The sequence below is a fragment of the Schistocerca piceifrons genome, chromosome 8 (assembly GCF_021461385.2).
Source record: "Schistocerca piceifrons isolate TAMUIC-IGC-003096 chromosome 8, iqSchPice1.1, whole genome shotgun sequence".
Classification (NCBI taxonomy): domain Eukaryota; kingdom Metazoa; phylum Arthropoda; class Insecta; order Orthoptera; family Acrididae; genus Schistocerca; species Schistocerca piceifrons.
The window spans coordinates 434,725,060-434,746,851 of NC_060145.1; the positions used below are offsets into that span (position 1 = coordinate 434,725,060).

The window sequence follows — 21,792 nt, forward strand, 5'->3', positions numbered from 1 at the left end:
TTAATTTAATGGATGTCTGAAATGCGAGATTATGTTAATGTACGCTAATATCTGTTGTGTTTTAGTACGTAGGTATATTTAACTTCAGTCACTGTTATTGTGTACATATGCTTGTTTTAAGGAGTTTGGTCCCCGTGGCATTTAAGTGCTCTATTTAGTTATATTTAAGGTAGTTCCTCTTAGCCACGACTGGTGTCGGTTGCTCGGTCTGTCTGAAATGTTGGATCTATTGGGTAGAGACCGTTGTTGACTTGCTTTCCTCAGTCCCGAATTCCCGTATTGATACTACGGCTGTAGTTCTGCCGGAATCTCATTTGCAGAAGTTATCAGTTCTTGTGAACACAAATATAGCTAACTTTGTCTCTGTAATTTTCGTCCGCTGGCCAGCAAGCTTTGGGTAATAATTAAAAATCGCCAACTGGTCTTCGCCCAACTTAGTGGCTCGAGTTAGACGAGTTCCGTGTCCAGTTTCCTCCTCCTGGTGGAGCCATCCTCTTTCCCGAGCCACGCTGGGGTAAGAATTACGCGAGCGTGCATTGCCGCTCAATGTTCCAGGAGAATGAAGTAAGAGGTTAATTATCTACTCTACCGTTATGTCCAAGAAAGGCGAATTAGAGTTGTTCTGGATAACCTAAGGATTGTACACTATTTAGATAGTTCTAGGTTTGGAGAAATTGCTGTTTGGTAAAATTTAGCCTTCTGTGTCGGTAGTCCGGCGTATTCGACGAACCACCATTTTTATAGAACTGAAAGACTTGGTTTTGATCCATTTGCTGAGACGTGACTTAATTATCTGCTATTAATGTTAATTGCTTTAGATGATTTTTTTTTAATCTGTTGTTATAGTTCTTAATGACTGATCGTCTTTAATGATGCAACAATGTACGTCTGATTGTCCTATATGTCACCTACCGACTTCATTCAGAGACTGAAAAGGTGATCCTTGCTCTAGTTCTGTGGGATTTCATTAACCGTTGATCCTTATTGTTTATGGTCTTAAATATATGTTTGCTTAAAGGAGTAATCATAGATTCCTACTGTTTATTAAGTAATTCTTAAGTTACATACCAAATATTACGAGTGCAAATATTCTCTCATTGTTACACTTACGTGTTCTGTGGTTTGCACTGAAGCGTGTGACAATAAATGCAAAATCTAAAGTGAAGCGTTGTGGCGAATTAATTCTTTCCCTTATCATTACCTTTAAAGATAACTGTTTGTCACTTGTTATTGAAATTGGTTGGAAGAATAGTTTATCGATTGACCCCGTAGAAAGAGTAAATCACTGGTGTTACGTACTGAGTCGACATCTACAATATGCAAGCTAACTGGCAGTGTGTTTTGGAAGACTGTGGAAAATGTTACACCATGAAGCGCCCTTCTAGTATTTATCAATTTTTGTGTAGGTGTTCATCACATAACGTATATTAAATTATTAAATTTTCATTCCTTTCTGAGCTGATGTCGATCATCGAAGTCAGTATGAGGTGTTACGCCGCCCCCAAAAATCAGGCCTGTTGCCATATCCAACAGCCCTCCACATGATAAATCCAGAAGAGTTCGCCAATCACTGCTACCTGTGGCCTTTCACCAGGTAATCTAAGGAATCGTTGCCGTCGATATGATCATCGTGAACAGAAACTTCACTTACCACTGAATACATTTAATACCACCCTGTGTCCCAGTTGACTGTGGCTACACACCGTGCAAATCTCTGCTGACTGTGGTGCGGTGTCAACGGCAGACGACGCATCACATATCGAGACCCCTGCTCAGCTTCCAGTACCCTGTTACCGAGGTTTGTGACATCACTCTGCCTGTAACCTCTACCCCAATATCGCCTTTGTCGTCTGTCTACTCGTGAGAGACAGTAGAACAGTTCTAACACCTCTCCATACTGTGGTCCTTCTGTAAGGACGCGAGGCTGGCTTTATTGCCACAGTGTTGTCCTGAGTCCATCCTGTCACCGCTCATTCTGCAGCCGTTGCTCTACAGCCAGCTGCCTGAGCGCCCTGTCGGCATGACGCTCCCACGTCCCTCATGCCAATGACTCGACCGTTCCCAACGTCCTACAGATCGTGACGAGCTGCACGTACTTGTCCTCTGCGCATGCTGAACTGCGATCTGCACCAGGAGGGTTAGACACGTCCACCATCCATCAAGTACCCCAATTTTTCTCAACATTAAGAACGTCTTTATTCTGTAAATAAGCTCGCATAGCGATGAAATTTTAACCAACATATCATCCAGCCACTGAAATACTGTGTTGTATTAGATTAGTGTTCACTGAAGGTGTTCATTGTTAAATACTTTCCTTATTCGTGAGCGACCGTTAAGCAGCATTTGAAATTATTTGGCACAGTAGATAAAGGTGGCAATTTTAGATGGGACGTCTTAGTCTAGTGAGCATTTAGCAGAAATCGTCAGCTGTGATTGTTGACCACCTCCATGAAATCGACCAAAGAAACGCATTTATGGTCCAGAAAACGGTTGTCATCGTTATTAGACTCAAGTAGTGACATTGCTTGAAGTTTTTCACTGGCTCCTCTGCATTCACTGTTGTTTTGACTACACCGAGGTGGCAATAGTCCTCGGATACCTTCTAATATCACGTCGGACCTCCTTTTTCCAGGTGTAGTGCAGCAATTCAACGTGGCACGGAATCAGCAAGTCTGTGAGAGTCCACTGCAGAAATATCGAGCTATGCTGTTTCTGTAGCCGTTCCTAATTGCGAAAGTGTTGCCGGTGCAAGATTTTTTGCACTAACCGACCTCTCGATTACGTCCCATAAACTTTTGATGAGATTCACTTCGGGCGATCTGGGTGGCCATATCATCGCCGCTAAATGTACAGAATGTTCCTCAAACCAATCGCGAACAATTGTGGCCCGGTGACATGACGCATTTCAATCCATAAAAATGCTATCGCTTTTTGGAATCACGAAGTCCATGAATAGCTGTAGATGATCTCTAAATAGCCGAGCATAGCCATTTCCAGTCAATGATCGTTTCAGCTGGACTAGAGGACACAGTCCATCCCATGTAAACGCAACCCCCACCACCAGCTTGTACAGTGTCTTGTTGACAACTTGGGTCCATGGCTTCGTTGGGTCTGCGCCACATTCGAGCCCTACCGCCAGCTCTTACCGACTGAAATCGGGACTCATTTGCCCAAGTAACGGTGTTCCAGTCGTCTAGGGTCCAGCCGGTATGGTCACGAGCCCAAGAGAGGCGCTGCAGGCGGTGTTGTGTTGTTATCAAGGGCACTAGCGTTGGTCGTGTTCCTTCACAGCCCATTATCGCCGAATTTCGCCACGCTCTCCTAACGAATACGTCCGTCGTTCGTTCCACACTGATTTCTGGGGTTATTTCACGCAGTGTTGCTTGTCTGTTAGCACTGACAACACTACGCAAATGCCGCTGCTCTCGGTGGTTAAGTCAAGGCTGTCGGCCACTGGGTTGTCCGTGGTGAGAGGTAATGCCTGAAATACGGTGTTATCGGCACCCTTCGACACTGTGGATCGCGGACTATTGAATTCCCCAACGATATCCGAAATGGAATGTCCCATGCACCCATCTCCAAGTACTATTAACGTGTTGAAAGCGTGTTAATTTCCGCCGTGCGCCCATAATCACGTCCGAAACCTTTCCGCATGAATCACGTGAGTACAAATGACAGCTCCATCTGTGCACTGCCTTTCTATAACTTATGCACGCGACACTATCGCCATCTTTATATGTGCGTATCGCTATTCCTTACGTTTCGTCATCTCAGTGTATGTGTTGGTGTTGTATGCCCACGCTTTGTCGCTCGTAGCAATGTGGCGAAACAAAACATGTTCTCTGTGTCGATAGTAGTCCAAAAATACTCATCCACTTCACAACTCTCCTCTTTATGTTGTCATTGCACTCCCATTCGGGAGGAGGACGGTTGAAATCCGCGTCCGGCCATCGAGTTTTAGCTTTCTGTGCTTTCCCTAAATCGCTCCTGGCTAATGCTGGAATGCTTACTTTGAAAGGGCACGGCCGATCCGTCTCCGTTCTTCAAACAGTCAGAACTTGTGCTCCGTCTCTGATGAGCACGTTGCCGACGAGACGGTAAATGCTAATCTTCCTTCCTTCCTCTTTGTTGCGGGTAACCATTTTCAGTATTTGCCTTGCACATAGTTTGTGACACCCGGTCTTAGCCGTCAGAGTCATTGAAGCCTCGAATCCGTCGTCTAACATTCGCTCCACTCAGTTCTGTAGGCCGCCGTAAACTGGGTACAACTCCTGAAGAATTTGAGCAACTATAAATCCTTCTCCGCACAAAAATCGAATTTGTGCACGCACTTCGCAGCTGGTGCCGAGGCTTTGCTCTTACTCATAGCAAACGACTACTGCATGAAAAAATTACTTCTGCGATTTGGTAAAGAATGAATACATGGCGATGCATTTGTGCACCTTTGTTGTCAGCTGACAACATTTAAATACGAGCGAACTTCATACAAACGTATGGAAGGGTAGGTTTCAGCTCAGTTTTGTTCTTTACGGGGTCTAATACTTCGCTGTTTCCTTTAGTTCTGATTAGAATCTACCCTCTTCTACTATGTGCGCTTCCTTTCTGTTTCTCACTTCATGACAATTCTTCACAGTCAGTTTATCCTTTGAATGCGTTCCACCCATTTCAGTCTCCTCTTTCAAATATACTTTAGAAGTATTCTTGCTTCATTTACTGTTTTGAACCAGTTTCATTAGCTCCATTCTTCTTCACTACTAAATTTCAAAGAGTTTCAATTATTTCTCCTCTTTTTCCTTAATGTCCATCCTTCTGGGCCATATGTAACTACAATCCAAATAAAATATTTGGCAAATCTAATTCCTATGGCTCTTATTGGCAGTAACTCTTGTATTTTTCTAAATGCATACTTTGTAGTTGATACTCTTCTCCTTTTTTCTCCGATACAGCTTCCATGTGCATTAAGCATACCTCCTGAGTAAGTGAATGACTTTCCCTTTCCAGCTTTTCTCTAGTGTATATCCACTGAGCTACCAGGTATGTATCTCTGCTGTTTTCATTATCCTTGCCTTGGCGTGTTGATAAGAATTCAGAAATGTTCCCCACTTCTTTTCATTGCCTCAGTCAGGTTCTCAAGAAAATACACCAGTATCTATTGCGAGGTCCGCTGCTTACATTGCCTATGTCCGTAACCAAACTCAGTTCATCGAAACGAGTTCTAATTAAGCAACTACTGAAGTCTGTTTGCACACTTGAAAGTGGCATGCTGGAAGATTTGCCAGGAAAGTAGTCAAAACAGCTTCCGCTCTGATCAAATCCCGTATATATTTGGATCTAAAAATCATGCAAGAAGCGCACAGACTATTATCATGAGCTATATGTCGATAATCTCGTCCCCAGATCTTATTTTTCGGTACGTTATGAAGTTTAGAACTCAATATTCGTCGGCTGCCGCCGACAAGAACGCACGATATGGAACCAACTGGGACGTCTTTCCCTTTGGCCAAAGATATGCTAAGGCCATATGAACAACATTTCAAGTTCGCAACAGTTTCAACTGAGCATTCGTGAGAGCTCTGTTATGTATATTTAGGAATAGAATTATTTAATACGACAAACAGCTGTTTACAATAAGCGAGGTGGAACTTTATGGAGCTGTACGTATCTGATAGCAAACAGCTACTATCTTTTTATTACTAGCATTATCGCACACTTGACATGGTGCTATTGATTGCACGTGAATTTTTTCAGAGTATTTCTTTGCTTTCGAAGATCTAGACAAGGTGATAACTGTTGTGGGGTGCTGAACAGCAAAACTTATTTTTGTCTGCAGGCGTGGTGGGCCTCGTGTGGTGCACGGCTTGGTGGCTGGTGGTGGCCGAGGGTCCGGAGAAGGACCCCAGGATCTCGCCGGAGGAGCTCAAGTACATCCAGGACTCGCTGGGCCCCGACAGCGACCACAAGGTCGGTAAACAGGCCACACTAGCTGTCTCTGTGTCTGCTCGCAGCCAGGCCATAGTCTGGTCGTTTTCAGCCTTACCACGACAGGAACTGCAAAACATTGACAGTCAGTATCAGCATCCTTCCCTCCCCCCCCCCCCCCTCCCCTTGGACAACAGACCTTGCCGTTAGTGGAGAAGCTTGCATGCCACAGCAATACAGATAGCCGTACCATAAGTGCAACCACTACCGAGGGGTATCTGTTCAGAGGTCACGCAATTGTGTGGTTCCTGAAGAGGGCAACAGCCTTTTCAGTAGCTGCATGTAGAACTCCCCCTCCATGAACCATGGACCTTGCCGTTGGTGGGGAGGCTTGCGTGCCTCAGCGATACAGATAGCCGTACCGTAGGTGCAACCACAACGGAGGGGTATCTGTTGAGAGGCCAGACAAACGTGTGGTTCCTGAAGAGGGGCAGCAGCCTTTTCAGTAGTTGCAAGGGCAACAGTCTGGATGATTGACTGATCTGGCCTTGTAACAATAACCAAAACGGCCTTGCTGTGCTGGTACTGCGAACGGCTAAAAGCAAGGGGAAACTACAGCCGTAATTTTTCCCGAGGGCATGCAGCTTTACTGTATGATTACATGATGATGGCGTCCTCTTGGGTAAAATATTCCGGAGGTAAAATAGTCCCCCATTCGGATCTCCGGGCGGGGACTACTCAAGAGGATGTCGTTATCAGGAGAAAGAAAACTGGCGTTCTACGGATCGGAGCGTGGAATGTCAGATCCCTTAATCGGGCAGGTAGGTTAGAAAATTTAAAAAGGGAAATGGATAGGTTGAAGTTAGATATAGTGGGAATTAGTGAAGTTCGGTGGCAGGAGGAACAAGACTTCTGGTCAGGTGACTACAGGGTTATAAACACAAAATCAAATAGGGGTAATGCAGGAGTAGGTTTAATAATGAATAGGAAAATAGGAATGCGGGTAAGCTACTACAAACAGCATAGTGAACGCATTATTGTGGCCAAGATAGATACGAAGCCCACACCTACTACAGTAGTACAAGTTTATATGCCAACTAGCTCTGCAGATGACGAAGAAATTGAAGAAATGTATGATGAAATAAAAGAAATTATTCAGATTGTGAAGGGAGACGAAAATTTAAAAGTCATGGGTGACTGGAATTCCAGTGTAGGAAAAGGGAGAGAAGGAAACATAGTAGGTGAATATGGATTGGGGGACAGAAATGAAAGAGGAAGCCGCCTGGTAGAATTTTGCACAGAGCACAACATAATCATAACTAACACTTGGTTTAAGAATCATGAAAGAAGGTTGTATACATGGAAGAACCCTGGAGATACTAAAAGGCATCAGATAGATTATATAATGGTAAGACAGAGATTTAGGAACCAGGTTTTAAATTGTAAGACATTTCCAGGGGCAGATGTGGACTCTGACCACAATCTATTGGTTATGACCTGTAGATTAAAACTGAAGAAACTGCAAAAAGGTGGGAATTTAAGGAGATGGGACCTGGATAAACTAAAAGAACCAGAGGTTGTACAGAGATTCAGGGAGAGCATAAGGGAGCAATTGACAGGAATGGGGGAAATAAATACAGTAGAAGAAGAATGGGTAGCTTTGAGGGATGAAGTAGTGAAGGCAGCAGAGGATCAAGTAGGTAAAAAGACAAGGGCTAGTAGAAATCCTTGGGTAACAGAAGAAATATTGAATTTAATTGATGAAAGGAGAAAATATAAAAATGCAGTAAGTGAAACAGGCAAAAAGGAATACAAACGTCTCAAAAATGAGATCGACAGGAAGTGCAAAATGGCTAAGCAGGGATGGCTAGAGGACAAATGTAAGGATGTAGAGGCCTATCTCACTAGGGGTAAGATGGATACCGCCTACAGGAAAATTAAAGAGACCTTTGGAGATAAGAGAACGACTTGTATGAATATCAAGAGCTCAGATGGAAACCCAGTTCTAAGCAAAGAAGGGAAAGCAGAAAGATGGAAGGAGTATATAGAGGGTCTATACAAGGGCGATGTACTTGAGGACAATATTATGGAAATGGAAGAGGATGTAGATGAAGATGAAATGGGAGATATGATACTGCGTGAAGAGTTTGACAGAGCACTGAAAGACCTGAGTCGAAACAAGGCCCCCGGAGTAGACAATATTCCATTGGAACTACTGACGGCCGTGGGAGAGCCAGTCCTGACAAAACTCTACCATCTGGTGAGCAAGATGTATGAAACAGGCGAAATATCCTCAGACTTCAAGAAGAATATAATAATTCCAATCCCAAAGAAAGCAGGTGTTGACAGATGTGAAAATTACCGAACTATCAGTTTAATAAGTCACAGCTGCAAAATACTAACGCGAATTCTTTACAGACGAATGGAAAAACTGGTAGAAACGGACCTCGGGGAAGATCAGTTTGGATTCCGTAGAAATGTTGGAACACGTGAGGCAATACTAACCTTACGACTTATCTTAGAAGAAAGATTAAGGAAAGGCAAACCTACGTTTCTAGCATTTGTAGACTTAGAGAAAGCTTTTGACAATGTTGACTGGAATACTCTCTTTCAAATTCTAAAGGTGGCAGGGGTAAAATACAGGGAGCGAAAGGCTATTTACAATTTGTACAGAAACCAGATGGCAGTTATAAGAATCGAGGGACATGAAAGGGAAGCAGTGGTTGGGAAGGGAGTAAGACAGGGTTGTAGCCTCTCCCCGATGTTGTTCAATCTGTATATTGAGCAAGCAGTAAAGGAAACAAAAGAAAAATTCGGAGTAGGTATTAAAATTCATGGAGAAGAAATAAAAACTTTGAGGTTCGCCGATGACATTGTAATTCTGTCAGAGACAGCAAAGGACTTGGAAGAGCAGTTGAATGGAATGGACAGTGTCTTGAAAGGAGGATATAAGATGAACATCAACAAAAGCAAAACAAGGATAATGGAATGTAGTCTAATTAAGTCGGGTGATGCTGAGGGAATTAGATTAGGAAATGAGGCACTTATAGTAGTAAAGGAGTTTTGCTATTTGGGGAGCAAAATAACTGATGATGGTCGAAGTAGAGACGATATAAAATGTAGGCTGGCAATGGCAAGGAAAGCGTTTCTGAAGAAGAGAAATTTGTTAACATCCAGTATTGATTTAAGTGTCAGGAAGTCATTTCTGAAAGTATTCGTATGGAGTGTAGCCATGTATGGAAGTGAAACATGGACGATAAATAGTTTGGACAAGAAGAGAATAGAAGCTTTCGAAATGTGGTGCTACAGAAGAATGCTGAAGATTAGATGGGTGGATCACATAACTAATGGGGAAGTATTGAATAGGATTGGGGAGAAGAGAAGTTTGTGGCAAAACTTGACCAGAAGAAGGGATCGGTTGGTAGGACATGTTCTGAGGCATCAAGGGATCACCAATTTAGTATTGGAGGGCAGCGTGGAGGGTAAAAATCGTAGGGGGAGACCAAGAGAAGAATACACTAAGCAGATTCAGAAGGATGTAGGTTGCAGTAGGTACTGGGAGATGAAAAAGCTTGCACAGGATAGAGTAGCATGGAGAGCTGCATCAAACCAGTCTCAGGACTGAAGACCACAACAACAACAACATGTAGAACTGTCTGGTTGGTTGGTTGGTTGCTTGGTTTGGGGTGTAAAGGGACGAAACTACAGGGTCATCAGTCCTTTTTTCCTCATGGAAACATGTCTCAGGTCTCAAGTCTTTCTGTGTGATTCAAAGTTAATTTTACGCCATTATACTTTCCCCGACTACTTTTGGGAATTGGAATCACAGAGAAAGACAAAACGAAAGAAGGGAACCAAAAGAGGAAAACTTACACTAAAGTGAAAAGCGGTCAAAGGTATTAAAATAATATAGCAAATGGCCTGGGCTGGCTTACCACAAGAGTAAAAAGGATGAGCCAGCCACACTGCAACACACAAAAGTGTCCAGCCTAAAAGACAAGGCGAGACGAACACAAATAGGGAAAAGACGAACACCAAAGCAAACAAACAGCAAAGAAAAAGTGAGGAAGAGTTAAAATGGAAGTTATGGTCGTGGCCTGGGAGAGAAGGCCACACGCCCGCCCTTAGATTGTGTGATAAAAATCTCCTTAATGTATAAAACATAAAACGTTTTTGAGGCATTAACACCCAACACGGGGGGCAGGATGCTAGGAAAGTTAAGAGTCTACCGCCAAGTGGACAAAGTTGGAAAGTCCAACAAGATGTGGACGACTGTCAAGAGGGAACCACAGCAACACTGAAGCGGGTCCTCACGATGGAGGAGGTGACTATGGGTCTGCCAGCTATGGCCTATGCAGAGCCAGCAAAGGACAACAGAGTCCCTGTGATGGCTCACATGGATGAGCGCCACACATTTGTTGTCTCCTTGACAACACGTAGTTTATTTGGTGAACTGATGGTGCGCCATTCAGTATCTAATGTCCCAAAAACTTTGCCACGTAAGACCGATCGGAGATCATACTCTGGCAGTCTGATCTCCAGACGTGGGTTACCAGTAGCTTGTTTAACCAGTCTGTCAACAACTTCATTGCCCGGAATCCCAACATGTCCTGGCTTCAAATGAAGAGTACTGAACATTGATTGTTTCGGAGGTCATAAAGAGACTCCCGGACAATCATAACCAAAAAATGGCGAGAGAAGCACTGGTCGAGAGCTTGTAGGCTGCTTAAGGAGTCACTACAGATGACGAAGGAGCTTGAGAGTGGGAGAGACGACTACACACTCTGCAGTGAAAATACTGTAGCCATCCAGCAAGGAGCGTTCTTCAGGCCATCATGAACGTAAGCTGGCTGAGCTACACTGACTGGGGTGCTGATTGCCCTACGCTGCTCCAGCTATACAGAGCCGTTGCGCTGCCCTATGTTGACTATGGGAGCCTGGTGTATGGATCCGCATCACCATCGAGCCAACGGTGTACACGAATCAAGACGAAGTTGTGGCCAAGGCATGGATCATGTAGGTGTTTGGAAGTGGACTCGCAAGAAAGGTGGTGAAGGCAAAGTTTCAAGTGCAATAAGAAGAGACCGAAAAAGGACCGCAATTATAATCCCCAATCTGGACTGTTGTTGCAGGAGATGAATCATCGAGTTAGGGAAAATGAGGTGGTAATGTGGATGGCAAGGCGAACAATGAATGTGGGCAGTGCAATCCGCGAGCAGTTCCGTCGCCTAATCCATAATGGAGGAATGCCAGATTCTATGAGGAGGCTGTTCACTCTGCTGGTTCAGAAATCTCCCGTCCCAAGCCAAAGTTTACAGTGGTGTATAGGGTCCAGCAGCGACAGTGCTGAGGGTGATGCGGAACCATACACCGGGCTCCCATTGTCAACATAGAGCAGCGCAACGGCTCTGTATAGTTGGAGCAGCGTAGGGCGATCAGCACCCCAGTCAGTGTAGCTCAGGCAGCGAATATTAAGATGCCACCAGCACTTTTCCTTAAACTGATGAAGATGTTAAAGCCAAGTTAAGCGAGCATCGAAGACCAATCCCAAAAAGCAGTAGGTCTCCACTGCATTCCCTCTGCCAGGCACGTTGTTGTGAATAGCAGAGTAATCACGTAGATGTAGATGTAGATGACGACAGACGTGCATGAACAAGTCTTGGCTGCAGAAAACTGATAGCTGTAGGTTAGGGCCCACAACTGTGCCTCTCGTATGGCTCCCTGCAGGTGATGTTCAGCCACGCCAATATAAGAGGAGCAGAAGGAAATACAAAATTCGTCAGCATATAGGAGGGGAGAAATGGAGACCCCACTGCTAGTGCAGACCATTGACGAAGTTAAAAACAGTCGGGCGCTCAAGACACAGCTTTGCAGGACCCCATTCTCTTGGATGTGGGGTGATCTATGTGAAGCATCGAATCGAACCCTGGAAGCGACAAAAAGTTCAGTATAAGAACTCAGAATCCGGCTCTAGAGACTCCATTCGTGTGTAGTAGCGATAATATGGTCTGATCAAGTGATATGGTAGGCTTTCGTCAGGTCAAAAAAGATGGCAATGAGGTGTTGATGCCAGGAAAAGTCCATTCGGATGATAAACTCCTGGCAGACCAAGTTGTCAGCGGTGGAGCGACCTTGCGGAAAACCGCCCTGGGAGGAAGCCAGAAGGCACTGAGACTTGAGGAGCTAACACAACCACTGGCTCATCATACGTTAGAGCAACTTTCACAGAACGTTGGTGAGGCTGATAGGACGATAGCTATCCACGTATAGCAGGTTCTTACCAGGCATTAGCACTGGAACGGTGATACTTTCCCACCATTACGACTGGAATTCGCTATCGCTCCAGAGGCGGTTGAAGACGGCAAGGAGGTGGTGCTGGTAGTCTGCTGACAGATGTTTAATCATTTGGGAATCGATGCTGTCTGGGCCAAGGGTTGTGCAAGGACAGTCAGCAAGGGCCCTAAGAAATTCTCGCTCACAGAAGGGAGCATTATATGGCTCAGGGCGTCGGGGAGCAAACGATAGTGGTTGTCAAACCACCCGCTGTTTTAGGAGACAAGAAGTGGGGCAGTAATTCACAGATGCAGAGGTGCAAGCATAATGCTTGGTAAGACGCTGTGCGATTACGCTAGGATTGGTGGATACAGCACCACGTGTGGAAATTACAGGTATGCATGCAGGCGTCTGATACCTGTTGAGATGTCTCAGGTTGGTCCAGACCTGGGAAGGAGACGTTCGTGATCTGATAATGGTGATGTATCGTTCACAACACTTCTGCTTCTGTCATTTTTTGAGCTGACGGACCAGTGTGGAGAGCCGTTTGAAGGCAGTGAGATGCTCCAGGGATGGATGACGTTTATGACATTGGAGGGCCATCCTACAATCTCTAATCGCCGCAACGATTTGCGACGGCCACCAAGGCATCAACTACTCCGGGGGCAACCCAAGGAACGAGGGATTGAAGAGTCAGCTGTGCAACAATGATAGTAGTGATTGTCTGGATCACCTCATCGATGTTGTCACGCAATGGAGATTCAATGGTGGTAACAGTGATAGGGAGGCGAAAGCATCTCAGTCAGCCTTGGTAAAGAGCTCATCTGGGCAAGCGACCAGCTGAATGACGCTGGGGTACGGACAGGAAGAGTGGAAAGTGGTCACTACTACACAAGACGTCACGAGCTCTCCAGTGGATAGATGGGAGAAGGCGAGGACTTAAAACCAAGAGGTCAGTGACCGAGTATGTGCCATGTGCCACACTGAAATGAGTGGGGGCACTGGTATTTAGGAGGCAAAGGTCGAGTTGAGTTAGTATAAAATGCCCAGAAACTTTGGTTCCATCCCACAAAGTGTTATGGACGTTCAAATCGCCCAAATGCAGATAAGGTGGGGGGAGATTAGTGCAGCCAAGACATGGTGCGACACGTCACCACCTTCAGGAAGGTACATGCTAGAGCTGATAACTTCCACGTTGTCGTCACCCTGACAGCCACAGCATCTAAAGGTATTTGAAGGGGCACAGGTTCGCTACAGACAGAGATAAGAACATAAACGCAAACTCCACCTGACAGTCTGTCACAGTCATGACGGTTTATGTAGTACCCCCAATAGTCACCAAGTCACTGTGGGAAACCATGTTTCCTGAACAACACAAAAAGCAGGCATAGCACTTAAGAGTCGTCACAATTCAATCAGGTGGGATACAAAATTGCCGCAGTTCCGCTGGAGGATGACTCTTTGTGCAGTCAGCATCACCTACTGCCACTGGTTGAGTGTTTGTATCCGTTTCCATTGTGGGTGAGGCGTCCATCTCATACTCAGATGCAGAACTGGTAGGGTGACCCAGGAAGTGAGAGTCCCAAGGGACCCCTTCCATGTGAGAGGAACTGGAGGAGGCTATTGCTTCTCTGACTGTGGGGAGGGGACCATTGCCCCAGCATTGGGGGAGGGATATTGCTCCTGAAGTAGGTGCTTTGGGAACAACGGAATAAGAGGTTTCCACATCAGAATAGTGTGGCTGATACAGCTGTGCGACCAGCTGTAGCATAGATGGCTGTGAGGCAATCACGCCACGCCCACTTGTCAGGTCCGCAGTGCTGTGGGCAAGTGCAGAAGTGGAAGAAAACAGAGCTGAGAAGCCGTGTTGGCGAGTTTCCTGTCTCTGGCGAAAAGCAGCAAAAACTTGGAAGGTGCGAGCCAGTGCAGGAACGAATGACGTCAGGGACCCGTTATACTTTCACAGCGATAAGGCACTGCACGGGAAGTTCGAATTCACGTCGCTGGCGCTCGGTCTATTAACTGGAGACACTTATCTTTCCGCAGCGACTAGTCACCATTGCGATCTACCATCTCTGACGTTATAATAGTTACATTAATAAAACCTCAATTTGGGGAAAAAATTTTCTCAGTTTTCCTGTCGCGCCCAACTTGTTTGTTTGTATATTGTGAATGGTCTCCTCTGTCGTCATCTCACGATTTAACTGCCGTACTGATATGGTGTTCGCATGTAGCTGGCTGAAATGCCTCACGAGAACGTCACGAAGTCACTGTACCTCCGTAATACTACCAGTGATTACGTCTGACCTTCATAAATTCTAGCAGCGAGGCTGACTGCGTCAAATTGTGCATGACTTTGTTTTTACTCTGTAGCCTTCCTGCATGGAGCGCCAGTTTCCATGCACCGCTGAGGATATAACCGCTGTTCCAGTTAAAGCTGTTGTTGCACTTTTTGATATCAACGGCTTCTTTGATGACGTAATACCTGAAAATAGACACGTGGGATAAGATAAACGTATTATCAGACATAATTGTATTGCGTCCGACCGCAGCAGATTTGTCAAAATCGCGATATTTTCCATATGGCTCTATGATGTATAGAGTGTTCTGAAAATTGTGTGTATAGATCGACCAATGTAACTGAAAACGCGTTGTAAATTCCACTAAAAGGAGATCGAGGCTGTCTTTTTCTGAAAGCAGCATCTCTTTAATTTTCTTGAGTGGTAGTTTCGCATCTATTTAGTTCGCGTTATGTAATAGTTAACATCGGAAATTTATTACGAAATACGTCCTTGGCTTAGAAGGTGGTAGAGCAGAGTCGTGTGGGTGAGATGGTTCCTTTCAAAAGGACACGGACGATATCCTTCTCTATCCTTTCGTAATCCGAGTTTGTGCTCTGTCTAAATGGTCTCGCTCTCAAGCGGGACGTTAAACTCTAATTTTCCTTCCTTCCTTTTATATACGCGAGTTACTATACTGCTGGTACCACCCAAGTCTCGGCACTTGCTTGTAAATAGAAAATCTCTCTCTCTTTGTCTCTGTGTCTGTCTTTTTCTCCCTGTCTGTCTGCCCCCCCCCCCTCCTCCCCACCAACTCTCTCTCCCTGGCCGTGATCTGCGTTCCAGAAAGTCATCAAATACTGGAGCACAGAAATCAGGTCTTGACTACTGTAAATGATATGCACCTATATCTACAAAGACAGGTGACATTGTAAAAATCATTATAAATAAGAAAAAATGCTTGTAAACATTAAATACTGCGTCAGAATTATTGTTAATGACAATACACATACTCATCATTATGCATATGTGTTTTAATGAGAAATGATATCGAGGTTTTATTCCAAAGAGGTGGACACATGCATATGTTTTTCAAGAGCAGGTCAGTTTATAGTGGGGGGTTGTTCGAGAACGAGATTAGCGAGCAATTTTCTACGTTTGGCGTTGGTTGTGCTATGTCCCGGATCAGTCAAGTTTTTTTTTTTATATACAAATCTTGGAATCTTCGTTATGTTAAAGAAAGTAATTTCATTATCATGATTAAGACCAGTCGTTCACAACTGATCTCAATCGACAAACTTCTTTAATTCATACTTCCCTCTACTACAGTCGTAAAATAGGTTGAGCAGCTCCTCTATCCAGGATTGCCTATTTTATTTGACGTAGATCCGAAGACAGGACGGATTTCTATATTCTGCTCACCTCGTGATGATTGAGTATCTCCGTGATTCCCTTCAGACTAAAACTTAATATCTAGTTCACTACAGTCATTCTTTCTGAACGCCTTTTTCATATTTATCCTAGAATACCGCCACAAGAAACTAATTTCTTAATCTTCCAGTCGGATTCACGATTTAGATCAGTGTGGAAGAAAATTCGGTGGAAAAATTCAGTTTTGGTGTCTGTAACAAATGTGAACAGTGTTCTACTAGTGAAATGAGGCATAAAACTGCTAGGTTGCTTAACATAAAATTAAAAAGTCACCGTATTCACTTCCGTGTCCTGTTTCAGAAACAGCTAATGTTTTTTGAAGGACTGGTCGGTTGGCTGAGCCACTCTGGACAGTACTGTAAAATGTTGTCTAATGCTTTTTTTTTTCTTTTTACAGAAAGTCGTGCACCCTTGGGGGAAATTCCTGACGTCGATGCCTGTGTGGTCGATCGTGATGGCGCATTTCTGCGAGAACTGGGGTTTCTACACACTGCTGACGCAACTGCCCACGTTCATGAAAGGTATGTGTAACAATGTTGGTACATAGGAGAAGGATCACTGCTCGATCTGACGGCGCCCCGGAAGAGTGGAATTTCAAATGACACGATAATACGGGGCTGTATCTGTTGTGCCTAGTATACAAACAAACTGCAGATAAAATTGGTGTGCTCGGGCTACGGAGTATAAGATAAGTGAAAGGACTGGTGGAAGATAGTGCTAAACATTAGTTTAGTAAGGATTAGTCCGGTCAAGCTATCTGTCGTGTTTTTGATTGCACCACGTGTTGCTAACAAATGGTTCCACGGGCACTGTTAGAAAATATCGTCTGCTACACAAGCTGCCTGGTCTTATTCCATTTATATTCTTGTTTTTGAATGTAGCTAAACATACAACACGCAGTAACGCAAAATGTGCTTATCTGGGTTATCACTTTCTTCCGTCGTATCCTTCAATTTTTAGTTGACTAAACTAATATTTGTTGTAAGAAAAATTGCTAAATTCCTGTTGATGAGACTATAAGGCAGAGAATCACAAATAGGTAATCTACGAACTGTCGGGAAAATGTGTACTTACCTCTACTGCTTTTCCAGGAGTAACGTAGACTGGAAGACTGGCAAGCAGAATAAAATTACGTCTTCGAGAAAGGAATAAAGTTTTCATTTGATAGGCTTGTGTTTGCATTATATGTAAGATTTCGCTCATATAGTGATAAGTTAATAAAAAAGTTGGTGTTGCCTACATTATTTAAAGATCAACGCTTTTAACACTACCTCTTTGTAAATTCAGCATCCAGAAATGAGAAACAAATTATGGAGAGATGATTTCAAATTTGTGATTTCTGAGAGCGCGAGAGATAATTTTAAACAAACTATGTTGTAACAAGCAGTTGCTAAAATTTGGTACAGTTCAATAGAGTACTGATGTTTATTTACTTAAGGTGGTAGCACCGTACATCATCTCCTGTCTGTCTGTTGTATAAATGTATATTAGATGACTTTTGCATAACAGTTAGTAAATATATATTAAACTGAATCCAAAATTTTAAAAACACAGCCGTCAGTGGCGAACACAATTAATTTGTGACCTAGGTTTCGGTGTCACAACGGACACCTTCTTCGGACAAAATTGAAACTAAATGTTACAGCATAAAGTACCAAAAAATACGAAAGCTGAGGTCATACCTGACAGCGTCAGATAGTCAAAAATAAAGTATAATGCAACATAGGTGCAAGCCACTAGGGGCTGCCATGTGTCCTCTGCTACAGTCAACACAAAACTGTGTTCGCGACTTAGGGCTGTGTTTTTCAAAATTTTGTATTATACAACAGTCGCTGATTGACAGTCGTGTTAAAAAACCTTACACTGAATCGTCTCTAAGCACTTGGTGAGCTCTAATTTCTTCGTTGATACTTTTCGAATTGCACTTTTAGCCTGAGTAGGCAGTGTCCAAAATATTTTCTGTAAACAGTGCTGCACAGCCTCAGTGTATTTAAAGAAAGGCATCAGAAACTAGGAAAACCTGCTGTACTGTCTATTTATTTATCGACAGGCAGTGTTGGTCAAGTGACCATCCAAGCCATATTGATTTTTATGTAAGTGTACAAGGATGTTGCGTCTTATTAGAGGTAATGTTCTCTTACACTAGCATGCCATTCGTAAATTTTGTAAATGCGTTGAATCTGTGCACCACTGATCACAGAAAATATTATTAACACTGCCTGACCAGGCTAAAAGTGCGATCCTATCATACAAACGGTAGAAATTAAATTTCACTAAATGTGTAAGGAGCACGAAGTTCAAGAACGTCTCTACATGGGCCTGACACCTACGTTAGTAAGTCTTTAGTTATCGCTTTACAATTAATAAAAAATATTGACAGCTTTATCAATAAAAATTTTTACAACAGTAGTTGACGTGACCAGTGCACTGCAGTCTGCAGCGAAACACTCTCAGCCAGTGGTTCCGTTTGTCTGCTGCAGACGCGATGCACTTCAACCTGAAGGAGGCGGGCTTCATGTCGGCGCTGCCGTACCTGGTCATGGCCATCATCCTGCAGTTCTCGGGACACCTCGCCGACTGGCTGATGCGCCGCCAGATCCTCTCCACCACCATGGTACGTAGGTGACGCTCCGCTCTCAGCTCAGCGCATAGTCTCGGATGTGGAGTCCTCGACAGGGCTAGATGCGACTTCAGGCGTGCCCCAGGGAACTTTGCTGGGACCCTTGTTCCTCATCTTTTACATTAAGGAGCCAGCGGACAATATTAACAGTAAGCTCGAACGTTTTGCAGATAATGAAAAGCTGCTCAAATGTAAAAGCAGGTCTTGATAAGGTGCTTTAAATTTTCAATGAAGTAAGACTGTACGCCTCACAAAAGGAAAACGAAGGCGCATTATATTCTGTCTAAAATATCAATAAGGCACATTTTTAATGTCATTTCGTATAAACAGCGTGAGCTCAGCAATCTCCAGTGACATGAAATGGAATAATCACATATGCTCAGTCACAGGAAAAACAGGTCCGTCGAACACAAGCACAAAACCATAGGGCTATATCTCAGACGTCAGTCAGTCGTAGAATTGTGAAACACGTTCTATACCTGCGTGATATATCCGCTGATCGAAAATGTCCTCTGTAGGAATCAACAGAGATTCCGAACAGAATGACCACGTGATAGGCAGCTCGTTCCGTTGGCCCATAAGACCCAGAAAGCAAAGAAAAATCACGTCCAGGCTGGCGCCCTGTTGCTCGACATTCGGAAGGTGATCCACACAGTTCCGCGCTGCCGCCTAATGAACAAAATATGAGCGTATGGAATATCATATTGAGATGGATGTCTCTGATGATTGGTGAAGGAGCAACAGGGATCGAAGTGTCCACCATCATTAAGGGGGCGCTTGTAGTCTTGCACCCTGGGGCCCAGCCGTCAATGGCGGAACGGATGGGGCTGGAACACTAGTTGTAGCGGTACCATAGGATGATGTCATGTCCACGGGATGGAGCCTTGCAAATTTCCTCTTAGCCTCAGTGTAGGTCAGTCGGTCCAGGGTCTTGTATTCCATGATTTTCCTTTATTTCTGTAAAATTCTGCAGCCTGGCAGGTAAGGGGAATCGTGCTCTCTGCAGTTTACAGAGAGGCGGGGCATAAAGAGTATTTTTATGTGATGAATGTCCACAATCTCGGCAGGTGGCACTGGACGTACAGCAGGAAGACATATGCCCGAACTGCCAGCACTTAAGCACCACACTGGGGCAGGGGTATATGGCTTGACAACACAGAGCTAGATCATCATCTTGACCTTCTCAGGTAAAGTGTCACCCTCGAAGGCCAAGATGAAAGCACCGGCTGCAACCTGATTATTCTTCAGACCCCGATGGATGTGCCAGAGGAAGTGAACACCTCGCTGCTATAAACTGGCGCGCTGCTCGTCGTCATACTGCAAAAGGTCCTTGAAGAATATAATACCCTGGACCATATTTAAGCTCTTATGGGGCGTGATGGTAACAGGAACATCCGCCAGCTTGTCACAGGCGAGTAATGCCCGTGACTGGGCAGAGGATGCTGTTTTCATTAAGGCCGAACCTGATCGCATTTCGACAATTCCTCCACCTCCCCAAATTTGTCTAAATTCTCGACAAAAGACTGAGGCTTCATCGACATAAACGATTCTCCGTCAGCTCTCTTATTTACAAGATACGGGGGCGAATAAGATTCGCTGCCATCCTTAGCCTGTCGTTCCTCCCATGGTATGGCCAGGGAGGGGAACGATTTGAGGTCATATTTCTGTTCATTAAATCCAACACTTGAATGCTTAGATACTGTTGATGTTTGACCACCAGCAAGAGATGTAGTATGCTTCATTGCGTTTCATCTGCCCTGATGCCACCCACTCCGACCAGGGGACCTCTCCACGGGCGCCACTCAGCCACTGCGACGGCAACCTGGCAGGATGGCCATTGCCAGGAATCCCGATGCCACAGGGTGATGATCATCTACTCATTGGCATACGTGGGGAGTTAACGGCGTTGGCATCAGCAGAGCGATTCCTGTGTAGTCAGGGGGCTGCAACGAACAGGGTACATTGCAGCCCTACCACAACGGAGTGGCTACCGTGCTGGATATCAGGTGCAAACAAGGAAACAAGTCCGTTATCGCCGTCAGCGCAGAAAAGGATATTTCACAGTTAAATGAGGAAAACGCACCAAGGAGGGTTACCTCGCCCAAGAGATGGAGAATGAGCGGAAGTGCAGATCCACGTCGACGAAGGATGCGAGATGGCTCAGCGCATGATGGACATGATGCACCATGTAAGGCGCCCTTCCCCAATTGGCTCGCTCTTCCGGAAAATTTAGGAGAATGGAGGTCAAACCCGACAGGGGACCATCAAATAAAGGCCGAAACGTATTAGTCTCCTTTTAGTTGCCTCTTACGACAGGTTGGAATACCTCGGGTCTGTTCTAACCCCCAGACCCACAGGGGGTTCTTACAGGCTGTGTACTGTATTATTTTATTATTCATTTCGAGATTCAAATCTGTCGTCAAACTGAGGAGACTTGATCTCACAATTTGCAGCACTTTGCTATACTGGTGGAAATTATCAAGGAACAAATTCCACACACTGCTAAGATAAAAGAATTTTTCATTTTGTACATGTAATGAGACAATGATATTTCATAAAGGACAGGCAGTTGCATTCGTACTCTCTTCCTTTTCTTGATTTTGAAATGTTTTTATTGTTGCTAAAAACATTTCATTTGTAGCTTTAAGTTTGTTCATATCAATGAAAAGCCTACAACAACTTGCTCCTGGACTTAAATAATAGCTCAAAAGAAAGAAGTGACGGGCTAGATGAATATGAAAGGCATGGCCGATCTACACACTATACAGATATCAGTCAAGCTGGTGTGGAGGAGACCCCTTCAAGCTGTGCAATCGCCGCACTTTACTGCCGTGTGGGTTGCCTACCAGACACGGTAGCAGGTGCGTGACGTCATTCCCGTTGAGATCGTGTCGTTCAAAATAACGGCTCCCGCACCTTATCTAAGTGATTCTCAGCCACACTTCGATTACGTGGTATATGTAATTTTTTTAATGTTATAACATGCCGAATGCGTATGTAAAATCATTTTGTTCTGCGGCATCAGAATAGCGACCTAGGAAAACAAATACATTGCTTCTATTCATCACATCTTACAGGTGGAGTCAGCTGATCATAAATTCTACAAATGTCAACTCTACGTAATGATGATAATATCGTAATTTCCTGCATAGCATTACACACGAGTTCGGAATATATTCTGTTGTGCAATGAATTAAATATTCATCTGAAAACAAAAGTGATGTAAAAATTGTTAACAATGCTAAAAGGAATTTATATCATTCAATATTA

The 21,792-nt window shown here is 44.3% G+C and overlaps 1 protein-coding gene across 1 annotated transcript in view; it reads left to right on the top strand.

Annotated features, from left to right (window-relative positions):
- The window catches only part of LOC124711404 (vesicular glutamate transporter 2), a 230,549-nt gene that overhangs the window by 186,443 nt on the left and 22,314 nt on the right, over positions 1-21,792 (top strand). Inside the window, exons 6-8 of the mRNA XM_047241463.1 lie at positions 5,831-5,961; positions 16,300-16,423; positions 18,383-18,516. Of these exons, the coding sequence (XP_047097419.1) occupies positions 5,831-5,961; positions 16,300-16,423; positions 18,383-18,516 (389 nt within the window). The remainder of the gene's footprint in view (positions 1-5,830; positions 5,962-16,299; positions 16,424-18,382; positions 18,517-21,792) is intronic.